At 39.3% G+C, this 12,500-nt stretch overlaps 1 protein-coding gene across 1 annotated transcript in view; it reads right to left on the reverse strand.

The window, feature by feature from the left end:
- LOC138049909 (rap1 GTPase-GDP dissociation stimulator 1-like) overlaps positions 1-12,500 on the reverse strand; it is a 19,922-nt gene that overhangs the window by 7,329 nt on the left and 93 nt on the right. The window contains exons 1-11 of the mRNA XM_068896381.1: positions 12,371-12,500; positions 10,415-10,534; positions 9,744-9,869; positions 6,980-7,129; positions 6,567-6,698; positions 5,723-5,848; positions 3,927-4,073; positions 3,438-3,569; positions 2,541-2,620; positions 2,378-2,435; positions 1,379-1,504 (exon numbers count right to left, since the gene is read on the reverse strand). The exon at positions 12,371-12,500 is cut by the window's right edge and continues 93 nt beyond it. Coding sequence (XP_068752482.1) covers positions 1,379-1,504; positions 2,378-2,435; positions 2,541-2,620; positions 3,438-3,569; positions 3,927-4,073; positions 5,723-5,848; positions 6,567-6,698; positions 6,980-7,129; positions 9,744-9,869; positions 10,415-10,534; positions 12,371-12,482 — 1,309 coding nt within the window. The 5' untranslated portion in view covers positions 12,483-12,500. The remainder of the gene's footprint in view (positions 1-1,378; positions 1,505-2,377; positions 2,436-2,540; positions 2,621-3,437; positions 3,570-3,926; positions 4,074-5,722; positions 5,849-6,566; positions 6,699-6,979; positions 7,130-9,743; positions 9,870-10,414; positions 10,535-12,370) is intronic.

Here is a 12,500-nt window from a genome sequence, read left to right on the forward strand (position 1 = left end):
GAAAACGTCACACATTTTGCATACTTAATGAGCAAAAACAATAGCTTTGCACGCTGTGCACGTGCAGTTTTCATTTTTGTACATTTCTTTCACGTTTTCGGCAGATCTGCGACGTGAAATGACCAATTCTCAAGTTTTACGGAGAACGTGAACACAAGGCAGCGAATTTGAATTTTTTGTCGTAGTTTCAACACCGCACCTCCTAATTCATTTCCTGGAAAGTTGCGCTAGTGTTTAGAAGTTAGACAAACCGACATAATAGGGAAGTTAAGCAACGACAACGGCGACGGCAACGAGAACGTCACAAATGTGCATATTTAGTGGGCAAAAACAATAGCTTTGCACGCCCTGCACGTGGAACGTGGCAATGAACATGTGACGTTTTCGTCGGCCGTCGCCGTCGTAGGTCTCACGTAAGGTCCCTAAATTTGGTGATGTCACGTCTTCGTTATGCAGAGTATTTGTGCTCTTTACTGGGTTGCCGTATGGCAATCCCAGTTGGAAAATGGGTAGAATTTCTCCGTTTTATTATTTTATTTTTTAACTTGTTTGTGGCGATGTGGTCAACCTCGTAGATCTTAAGGTCCCTAATCTCATATCCAAAGCACGCTCATGGAATAATAGGCACTTTAAGATCTACGACGCGGTCGTCAAAGAGACGCCACAAAACAACAATATCGTCGGCCGAAAGAAAAAAAATAATTGTGCTGCGCGTGCGCACGCATTTTACCACATATGTTTGCTTAATATGTTTGCTGTACTCTGCAAAACAACGAGGTGAAATCACCAAGTTTAGGTTTTAACGACAAACCTTTTATTCTATATTTTTACTCTGAAAGCGCTCGTATTAATTTACTTTTAGGATACTTGCCTACATTGTAAGAACGAAGTGGAATAATCGGGAAAGACATACGAGAGTACAAAGTTCAATTTTGAGGTGACGTTTTCGTCGATATCGTCGTCGTAGATCTTCAAGTCCCTCATAGTTATTTTGGTTACATAGCTGAATTTTTTTCCCGCCGCAGCGCGCTTTCTCATTGGTTACTTCGAGGTCACATGACATCTAACAATAAAACTGTTTCCCGCCAAAAGTCTCTGAGCGGGCAACAGTGCAAAATCTATGACGTCAGAGGGTAACAGTGCACTGTTACCCGCGAATGTTGACCGACGACCGCCGTTGCACGATTTTCCTTTTTGTGCTATATAACAAATCACTTAATGACTGGTCTCTCGGGAAACACTTCATTTTTTTCCCTCGAATCTCAATGTTTCCCTCGGCTGCCCCTCGGGGAAACATTGAGATTCTCGGGAAACAAAATGAACTATTTCCCTCGGGACCAGTCATTAAGTGTTTATTTTTAAACTTCGTTAAATATACCTTGACCCATCAGAAGCATCCTGACGGTGCCAAGAACTTTAAACTGGACAAAAGGAGACTGGGTTGAGAGTAGTGGAAGAATGACATCCAAGCAGCCACTGTCTACAAGCTTTGCCTTGTTATCAGCTGAATATAAAAGACAAATTCAGTAACAAACAAAAGCCAATGGAACGTTTACAGGGATGACATGAGCTGTTCCTGTTGCTCTCAAGGTGAACCTTATCAAGTCGTGAATTTAAGGAAAATTTTATAGGACAGAGGTGAAAAGTGAAGCATAGATTAGCTCTTAACTTCAGTTGATTTTAAGCAAAGACGACGACTACGGCTACGGCTACGCCACAAAGCAAGAATATGATTGGTTAAAAGAGGAAAAATATTTGTGCTGCACGTGCAACACGAATTTCCGTGCATTTCTCTGCCGTACTACACAAAACAACAACGTGAAATCACCATATTCTAGGTTTTGATGACTACGTGAGCATATAACAATGAAACAGTCATTTTCTGTTTTGACTTTAAAACCGTTCGTACCCATCCAGTCACAGGATAGTTCGCCCGAATTGTAAAAGGTGAACAAGACGGAATAATCGCGAAATACTTGCCATAACGCCAAGTTTTATTTTGCAATGACGTTTTCGTTGCCGTAAAGGTCGTCTTTGCTTAAATTCCCTATTGTCAAAGGAGAGGAGAGTTGCTTAATACATCTACAACAGAAAAAATTTTAATTAAGTCGCTTCGTTTTGTATGTGTGGCGGTTTTTGTACCATGTGATCACTTGCTGCAAAAGACTTATTTACAATGTTACGAAACAATGCGACAAGCAATATGCCAATGTATTTGGCATTTTGGTGGTGCCATATTTTGAGGTTCAATTAGCAACAGAATCTGTCTAAAACTTCGCAGCACATACATTTGCATAATTAAATCTTTTTCTGTTCAAATGAAAAATACAAAAGATAGCAATTTTGTGCAATGTTGTTGAAGTAGTTTACTGCTAACCTGGCATTGAGAGATTCTTTAGCGCACTGAAAACAGCTTGTTGATGTCTACCTGGGTTCTGAAAAACAAGGACACAGCTTTCACTCCAAAGTTATATTTCACAAATTCTGCATTCTTACAATGCCACCACTCCCTAAAAGATGTTTGCTAACCAAATCATTACCTCGCTTCTTGATATGCGAGCCAGCAAAGCCAGTAATTTTTCATGGGCCCCAAGTTCAACCAGTTTGATGCAGTTTTCGTCTAAGGATTTTAAAACAAGAAACACACGCATGCTTATTAAACTGACAGTAACAGTTGAGCACACCTCGATCAAAAAGAGTCCATCATCTCCAATAAATACCTGTTTTAACAGAACGTTATGTTCTTTATCTTAAATCAGTCTGAGAGAATACATTTTAAAGACTGTTGGATGAATGGGAAGGAAGGTGCTTTGAATGAGTTAATTTTGGCATCAACTCGGAATGGTGTTTAACTCCGGGTTTTCAATGCGACTTTGCACCTACTGTAGGTATTTTTGTATAGGGGGTGTAGGTATTTTTGTATAGGAGGTGTAGGTATTTTGTATAGGGGGTGTAGGTATTTTTGTACAGGGGGTGTAGGTATTTTTGTAAAGGGGGTGTAGGTATTTTTGTACAGGGGGTGTAGGTATTTTTGTAAAGGGGGTGCAGGGATGGCGCAGTGGTGAGAGCACTTGCCTCCCACCAATGTGGTCTGGGTTCGATTCCCAGACTCGATGTCATATGTGGGTTGAGTTTGTTGGTTCTCTACAGCTGTCTCTACTCTGCATCGAGAGGTTCTCTCCGGGTACTCCGGTTTCCCCACTCCGCAAAAACCAACATTTGACTTGATTTGTGCTAATCGTTAATTTCATTTTACAGTGTGCCAATTAGCGCTCTAGCGCTAGAACGACTAGACACTAGTTCCCTTCCTTTTGCTTTACAATAAAGCAGGCACAAAAACAGGACTCATAGCCGCCACTAAAAAGACGGAAAATACATGTCGTGATTTCAAGTGAAATCCCTCAAAGTTCTTAGGCTATTTTATGCTGCGCACTAACCTGATCTTCCAAAGTTTCCAAGAGCCAAACAACCTGAAATCTCAAGATGTGGGTCCCCAGAGGAAAGCCAGGAAATGCAGGCTTTGAGAACAGTACCATTGCCTTCATCAAATAACACCTTCATGCTTTCATCTGCAGCAAGTGTTAAAAAATACCATTTTTATCCACACAACATGACATGCTGAAAGTGCAGTTATTTTGATTAAGTATTAGATAGAAAACAATAACTGACCAGTTTAATTAAAGCACATTCATATGGTGTAGAGGGAAACGCTAATCCATATCATGCTTATTCAGGTTCTTAGGGAGACTGCAGAACAATATTCTAGAACAGAATAATAACATTAACAAGCCTTATATGGCTGCTAAATCTGCCAAAGAGACACTGTAAATTCTTTCAGTATTCAAAGGGCATACAGCTGGCAATATTGCCCTCTTCAATACATAATAAAATATTGTTTACAGTAATAGCCAAAAAGAAAGTCTAACCTTCTGTTAGAAGCATAACTATCATGTCAGCTGAAGACTGAACTCTTTGCTTCACCAGCTCATCATTTTGTTCATCTCTCATTGATGACACAATTTTGAGGAGATGCTCTGTGTATCCTTGTTGAACAAGTGCCTTCTTTACATTATCTGGATTAAAATACCATAAAATGTACACACATTGCTTTGCGAAGTGACATGACAAGGAAATGACACTACCTGTAAACTGTTTGGAGTTTTCAGATTGTAGGGAGTTATGAAAATTGTCACCAGAATAAAATATGCTAAGAGCAAGCGAGAAACAATGGAAAGCCTTGGGTGTGGCTTAACCTGACAATTTCACACAATAGCAGGAGAATTGTCGAATGCCCAATGCCTAATTAACACCCTGAATGCCATAGAATAAAGGAGTACCAGGTACCTACAGGTGGGCTATTGTGTAAAAGGTACTGTAGAAAGGGAAAGTATACCACACTTTTAAGAGGACATGTTGCTGCTAAGTGTGTATAAGTACCATATACATATATACGTCATTCACCTGTCAGGTCTGTATAGGGAAAAACTGGGGCAACAAGCCAAGGGCTGTACTCAAGATGTCAGGCTGTAGGATCCTTGCGATAATCTCAGAGATTCCTTTGATGCAGGGTATAGTCACTGTAGTAGTAGGTGTCAGGTTAGTGTTTGTTGCATTAGGTTCTGTATGGTAAGTGTTGCGTGTAACAAAGTTGCAGTTGTAGTTGTTCTTACTGAAAACATTGTCTAAGTACTTCTGTTCATCTGCTAAGCTGTCGTGTGAGTCAAAAACCAGTAGTGCGCGTCTTGTTAAGGTCCGTATTGTTGTAGCCTTGTGTGAAGTAGGCTAATGTAAGATGATTCGTCAAGGACTCTGTCAGTGTTGGTAGGTTTCCTGTAAACTGTTGTCTGTAGACTGTTGTCTCTATTGTTTGTTTGTAACTTGCAAGGAACAAGCCCTGGCAAGTTCCAAACAAACAATAATACTCTGGTAACGCTCCATTGACGATACCTTCACAGCTCTACACAAAGACGAAATGGATGATTTTCACGAACACCTCAACAGACAAAACGCCCAAATTCAGTTTACCAAGGAGATCAAGGATAATGGTGAGATTTCTTTTCTTGACTGCTTGGTCACCTGTGACAACAACAGACTAAAGATGATGGTTTACTGGAAACCCACCCACACTGACAGACTCCTTGACGAATCATCTTAAAACCCTACTTCACACAAGGATACAACAAGACGGACATTAACAAGATGCGCACTACTGGTTTGTGACTCACATAACAGCTTAGCAAGAACAACTACAACTACAACTGCAACTCCGTTACATGCAACACTTACCGTACAGGACATAACACAACAAACACTAACCTGACACCTACCACTACAGTGACTATACTCTACATCAAAGGAACCTCTGAGATTATCGCAAGGATCCTACAGCCTTACAACATCCATGTTGCTCACAGACCCATCACTTCCTTATGAAAACTACTGACTAATGTCAAAGATATAGACCAACCTAAGGACAGACAAGGAGCAGTTTATAAGATCAAATGCTGCGACTGCGAGGTGAGACCGGTAGAAATTTGAACACTAGACTGACTGAACACAGACGAGCGACGAGGAACAGTGACATCAACAATAACATTGCTGAACACCATCTACACCATCTATAAATAAAAGTTGTCAAGCATTCATCCACTCTGATTGAAGCAGAAATGAACTGTTACTGATTTTTATTCCCAGTGACAGTCAAGAGGAAAAACTTACTCACCATCTAAAATAAGCGATGTTATAATCTCAAACACTAAATCGATTAATTCGTCATCATCAGACTCTTCCAATATCATCCTTAAAATGGCCACACCTTCACTTTCTAAAAAACTCTTTTTTCCTTTATCTGCAAACCACAAATCAAACATTATTTTAAAGCTAGGTTGTAGGCAATGCACATGGCTAGAATATAATTTATCTCTTTAATATCAGTAGTTGATAAAAGTTCTTAAAAATGATGTTGTTACACTTTTCATAAAGTTAAAACTCCAATAATTTAAAATTATTTCACTGGCATTAATCACTGAGGCAAAACCCAGACTGCAGTATCTACATTCAGCATTGTACAGTTGACAGTGGCTGATTTCTAGCAACCTTTTTGACACTCTGCCAACTGTCAATGCAAAATGACTGGCAGCAATAAAAAGTTACATTACTGGTCGAATTTCAGAGTCTGTAGTATTATGAAAGGCACAATTAAAGAATTTTCAAAAAAGAACATAAAAATCTAATCATTTACAGATGTCATTCAAAAACAACATTCTTCCTTCACAGTTATGAAGTGCTCAATTCTGGTCTACAGCTTTTGAAACTATGCCCTTGTTGTCCATAACTCTACTAATTTTGGTTCACCAATACCACAGTTTAAGGGTCAGCCAGGACCTTTCAAATAGTTTTGATACATTCCAGGATGCATGGGTGGGAGCAGTCATGTTGTCTTTCAATGAACAAAAAGCAAACAGCAAACAAGAGATTTTGGTAAGATGTAGCACTTCTCTCCACTTGTAATGTTCTTACAAATGAAACAACTTTTAGATGTACCTTCAAACTACAAGCTTCCTCACCTGTACTGACAAGCACAGACAATGCTGAAAGAGCCATTTGACAAAGACAAGGGTTACTGTGGAAACTTTGCTTTACAAAGCCAAACAAATAGGATACTGCACCAAATGACACAGCTTCATTAGCCAAAGCCTCTAAAAGAAAGAAAGGCAATTAAGTAAGGACTAAAGAGATCATCATGGATTGTGATACTGTAACATAAATTGATTGACTCTTCCTTGAAGTCTTGGGGACTAAATTATGGATACCCTAAATTGAGGAGATCAAAGTCTGACCGGTTTAGGCCGGTTTTAGGTGTCAAAGGGTTAAGGTTTAAAGAGTACAGCACAGGCTTAATTCCTGGATGCTCACCCATACAAGGATGAATCCATACCAACAGAACCATTGACAAGGAGATTTAAGTAAATTACTTTACCATCATCACTAGCAACATTCAGCATGGAGCCACAGGCCGCAAGTTCAACTCTGTTGTCACTTTCCTCATCAAAGCTTTTCTCCAGTACTCCTAGCTTCTTGACAATCTTCTCAGCACCTTTGTTCTCCAACAGGACTGATTTTGCGTGCTCTATAAAACAAGATACGAACAAAAAGGTCAAGATATTAATTTTATGCCCATTGATTTATACTGGAGATTTAATTTAGGACCGATAGGAGATAGTACAGCCCAGTGGTTAAGACGCTTGCCTTGGGATCCGAAATTACTGGCTTCAAGACCCGTTCTGACCACTCACTGAATTTGTTCCTGCATGGTAGTCCCTCGTTTAACTTCTTGGCCGCGCTTGTAAATAGCCAACTAGTTTGCCTCCGGCCCGGTGGGATTCTTAAAACTTGTTGTTGTTGTTGCTGTTCTGTTGTTTCGTTGATTGTGTTTCATTGGCCTGAAACATCCCTACCCTACGGGGAGTGGTCAATTAAGTATGTATTGTATTTTTTTTCAGTGCATGAACGGGCGGAATTCAACAAATCCTGCAATCTGATTGGTTTCAGCGGAATTTTCTCATCTGGCCTGCTCATGGCGGGTGGAATCCTAGCCTTGGTTGCGTGATGACCTTAAATTTCCATTTCTTTTAACACTGAATCAGTTTACATACAGAAGTTACTTTTTCTTAGACAAGAGGTTTGGAAATATAATTCAAATAAAAACATTTCTCTTTGAAACCTTCAGTGATTTCACAGAGGAAGGGAGAGAGAGAGGAAAAAAAATTAATAAGTTATTTACCAGCTAAGGGTCAGTCCATATATAGTGAAAAAGCTGCCCTTGACCTGCAGCCTTGGGTAGCATTTTCAACACCTCAGTCACAGTTTTTCGCTATACAGACCTCCCAGCTGGCAAATGGGTAACACATATGTACAGTATGAAATGTTGATTCTTAATGTGAGGCAAAGTGAGATTGTCCAGAGAATAATCTGTCTGTGCCATACATGTCCAATAAACACAATCATATTCAGGTCGTCTGTTGCTATTGCTGATCCATCAACACAAAAGTTGGGTTGTGAAAGGGCTAAGGATATGCTACATTCTTTTTTGTGTATGTGGACAAGAATGTAAATGGTTTCTTGGCATCAAGTTAGCAAACAACTTAATTTTAACATTTCAGACCTCTGGGCAGGAAATGAACCTACAATCTCTTGAACACCAGTTGGATGCACGCTCTAATGATTGCGCTACTAAACTCGTTGGGAGCTACAATGGTGATCAAAAGTTGTTGGGAAGGTTGAGTGCACCGCTTCACTTCACAACGGATTTAGAAAATAGATGTCTAACTCTGCTTATCTGGCACAGAATAGTAAAGGAACAAAGTCAATGTCTTTGAGTTAACATGTTCATTAAATGTAAGGTTTTAGTCTAGTAGGATACCCAGATCTTTGACTGTAGCAGTCCCATGTTTGTCTTTCTTTGTTAAAGGTTCTTTATCGACAAAGTGGCCTGCTGGTCTATGGGCTTAACAACATCATGCGACTCAACTTTCAAACAGAACTACTGATGTTGAACTGTCCGAATGAACCCATAAAATGGTAAAAGGTAAAAGGATAACTGAAAACTCAGTGTTCTGAAAAGGATTCACACCTACGACCTACCAGTCTGAGAGGGTCACGATGAAGGGGTATAATCATGGGAAATGCGCTTCACCCTTTTTTGGACTGGGAGACTTTACTCCCACGGTGCCTCTCTTCACCCAGGTGTATAAATGGGTACCGGCATAATGCTGGGGGTAACCCTGCGATGGACTAGCATCCCATCCAGGGGGGAGTAGAAATACTCCTAGTCGCTTCATGCTACAGAAACCGGGATAAGATCCGGCTCTGATGGGCCACTTGGCTTGTAAACAGACTTTACTTACTGCACTGGGACTGGGATTTGACCACTGGAAAAGGGACACACATCCGAATAAGGGAATAGGATTTCTCTTCTTTAGATCTCCCTGACTCTATTATTTGACACAACTTACCATAACAGCCTATTTTTTAAAATAAAAAAATGAAGTTCTATATCGGTGATCTCAACAGTCATGTAGAATCAGTACCCACAACTATGTTTTTAGCTACCTGCAATCTTGGACAAAATTGTTAAGAAAACTCTGCTTTTGGACTAAACTCTGATCACAAGTATGAAAAAGAAGCTCTCTTTTTGTTCCCAACCCCCCCGCCCCCCCCAATCAATGTTGCTAGACGAAACAAAGCATGTCGAACCTGGGCTTATCAACATTGGTTGTAGGGGAGAGAGGGATGGCTAATAATGTGCGATATTGAAGACGTACAGTGTAGTGCGCAAAATAACCCCTGTTTTTAATATTCTCAACCCTTTTTGTCCAAGATTGTGGCTCAGATTTGGTAATTGGGATTTGGACCAAAATTAGGCTGGGAACTGGCATTGGGTACCCCCCTCCCCCTCCCCCCTCCTACCTTCATGATCCCTGTCAGATGATTTACCTATTGAGCGATCAGAACCCCTGAGGATCTTGGTTTATACTTTACTAGTGTTCGACTAGTAAAGTGGACTTGACATAACGTTGAATAGTGCAATAGAAATGAAATAATGGGTTAGAACTGCCAAGGTGACATTTTACAAAATTGACAGAAAACCTGGTGTAGCTAATATCAAATTTCAAAGGGTATTTTTACTTTTTTTACTTCCGATTGTTCAGCCTCAATGTTTTTCTTTAATTTAAACATCATACCATTTTCACAGCTGATATTTCCAATGGCCCTCAAGGCTTGCAGAACAATATTTGGGTCCTCACTTTCAAGGTATGATAGGATGGTAGAAATAAGACCTGCTTTTACACAAGGAACTCTGGTTTCTTCTAAATATAAGTAAGAAAACACATTAAACTCCTAAGTTTTGACATGCTGAACAAAATTTTTTGTTTCAGTTGAATCGGGTTTAATTTATTTTATTTAACCCATCAACTCCTGGGAGTGCGACTTAACAGATTTTACTCTGTCTAATGCTAGACAATTTTACTTGTCAACTGAGGGTGTCCTAGGGAGTTTGAGATGTCAATGGGTTAATAAAATAAATTGAAACTGATTCATCAAAAGTGCGGAGTGTTTAAAAGAACTGCCAACTGCTTGCTCAAAATTCATTTTGTTTTGCACTTGATATCAGTGACTTGGCCTCTATAAAATTTCTGCCTAAATTTTAACCACCTCACTCTCTTTTCTGAAATATTAAAATATTAACTCCCTGAATCCTGAACCGCTCTACCTCACCCCACCCCCCCCCCCCCTTCCTCCCCACTGACGAGTAAAATTGTCAAAATGTAAAATGAGTAAAATCTATTATGGTAAGTCTCCCCCTTAAGAGTCCATGGGTTAAGCCTCTGTCCAAACGGTTCTACCCACTGACCTGATTTTGCAATCTCAGCAATCAACATTAACACCTTGGCTTGGCTTTCAAGTGTGTCTACTTCAAGCAATTTCAGGATCACATCAAGAATGCCTTGAATTGTTGTTTCATCAAATGGTTCTGAAAAGTAATTATTATTAACTTACTGAAAACTAATTCTTGTTGTGTGTCCTATTTCACAAAGCTTGGATGGCAGAGCAGATATGGTATCAACAAGCTGAATGCAATACCTTGAGCCCATATTGCATACAACTAATTTGAGAGCTTTTCTAAGATAAATCCACAAAGAGTTACCAGTAAATAACTGTAAGTTTAAAGTGTCACTGTGACCAAAAAATTAGTTCTTATTTTTCCTTGAATTTCAAAACTATGTTAACTAAACACTAAGTGACCAAAGTTTGAAGCTCTGATTTAAAAAAGACACCTGTTCATTTAAACTGAAATTTTCTTATCTACTTTAAGATCGAGAGAGCTGGATCGAGGAGAAAATGACGTCAAAGGCTCACTAGTTTAAGAACGCAAAGCATGTGTACCCCGCGGAAACCATATGCAGCTGGGGAGTTTTGGGCTTTCAGATTTTTTCTCGTTTTGCATACATAATAAGCTGGAATCACACACTGAAAGTTTAAGCTACATGTAGTGAGCCTTTGCCGTCACTTTTCCCTGGATCCAACCCTCTGAGCTCAAGTCAGTCAATTTTTAACGTGACTAATGGTGGACCACGAAATTCAAAAATTACACTCAAAGTAAAACGTCTTTGATAAAAGTCAAAGCTCAAGATTTTGCCAGTCAGTTAAGCAAACACACTCTCAAAATCTGAAGAAAAAAGGAAGTGATTTTTTTTAAAATTCACAGGGGCACTTTATTTTTAAAAGATTTAAACATTACCCTTCTAGCAAGAGGAAGGCCTCATATGATAGGCAATGAGGGATTGATAAGCTGTTAGATCTGTCTGTGCCACTTTATCTTATAGCTCTTGTTGGAAATTTAAAGCACTACTATGACCAAAAATCAATTTTACTTTTTCTTTGTATTTCAAAACTATGTTAACTGAACACTAAGTAAGCGAAGTTTTTAGCCTTCATTTCCAAAAGGCACCTGTTTATTTTGACTGGAATTTTCTTATTTAATGGTCCACCATTACTAACTTTAAAATCTTGAGAGAGCTGGATCGAGGATAAGATGACGTCAAAGACTCACTAGTTTAAAAATGCAATGCGTGTGCATGTGCGTAAATTAATATGCAGCACAGGAATGTAGAGCTTTCAGACTTTTAACTTGTGTTTTGCATGTATTATTAATAAGCTGTGTTTACACGCTGCAGTTTTAAGCCAGTGAGTCTTTGATGTCATCTTTTGCTTGATCCAACCTTCTCAGGTCCAATCGGTCAGTCTTGAACGTGAATAATGGCAGACCATGAAACTCTGAACTTGCACCAAAAAAAAACCAGTCTTTGGAAAAAATTCGAAGCTCAAAATTTTGCCAGTCAGGTGTCCAGCAAACACGCTTTCGAAATCTGAAGGCAAAAGGGAAGTACATTTTTTGATCATAGTAGCACTTTAAATGTTGGCAGCACTTTGTTAGCCAAGCCTTCAGGTGGGGCAAGAGTAAAGAGCAAGGCACCACCCACCCCACCCATACCATACTTTAAGTTCCTCATTTGTACAAAGCCATTTCAAAAATGTCAACATGGTTATTTTCATAGGAAACGTCGACCATATAATGCCAAAAAACAAAAGGAAAAAAAATTGCCCAAGAAATCAGAGAACTGCTTCAGCTATGTTTGAACAGTCATTGAAGTGTAAGGATGGGAGAAAATTAAAAGAGACTATATCTATTTTTAATACAATAAAGATCTCTTCTTATACAATCAATGCTCTGGTCATACATTAATTATTCTAATAATTAAGCTCCTTTAGATACCAAGAAATAACATGAGCAGCAAAATAACGTCACCTTGCTTCGATTGAAGTGCAGTTATGATAGAATCAGCCGCTTCAGAATCGAGCGTTTTCTTTTGTTCTGCATCGAGCTTTAGCTTCTGGAGTAACTCAGATAAGTCTTTCATGATGCAGTGCGTTTTTTA

The sequence above is a fragment of the Montipora capricornis genome, chromosome 5, assembly GCF_036669925.1.
Source record: "Montipora capricornis isolate CH-2021 chromosome 5, ASM3666992v2, whole genome shotgun sequence".
NCBI lineage: Eukaryota > Metazoa > Cnidaria > Anthozoa > Scleractinia > Acroporidae > Montipora > Montipora capricornis.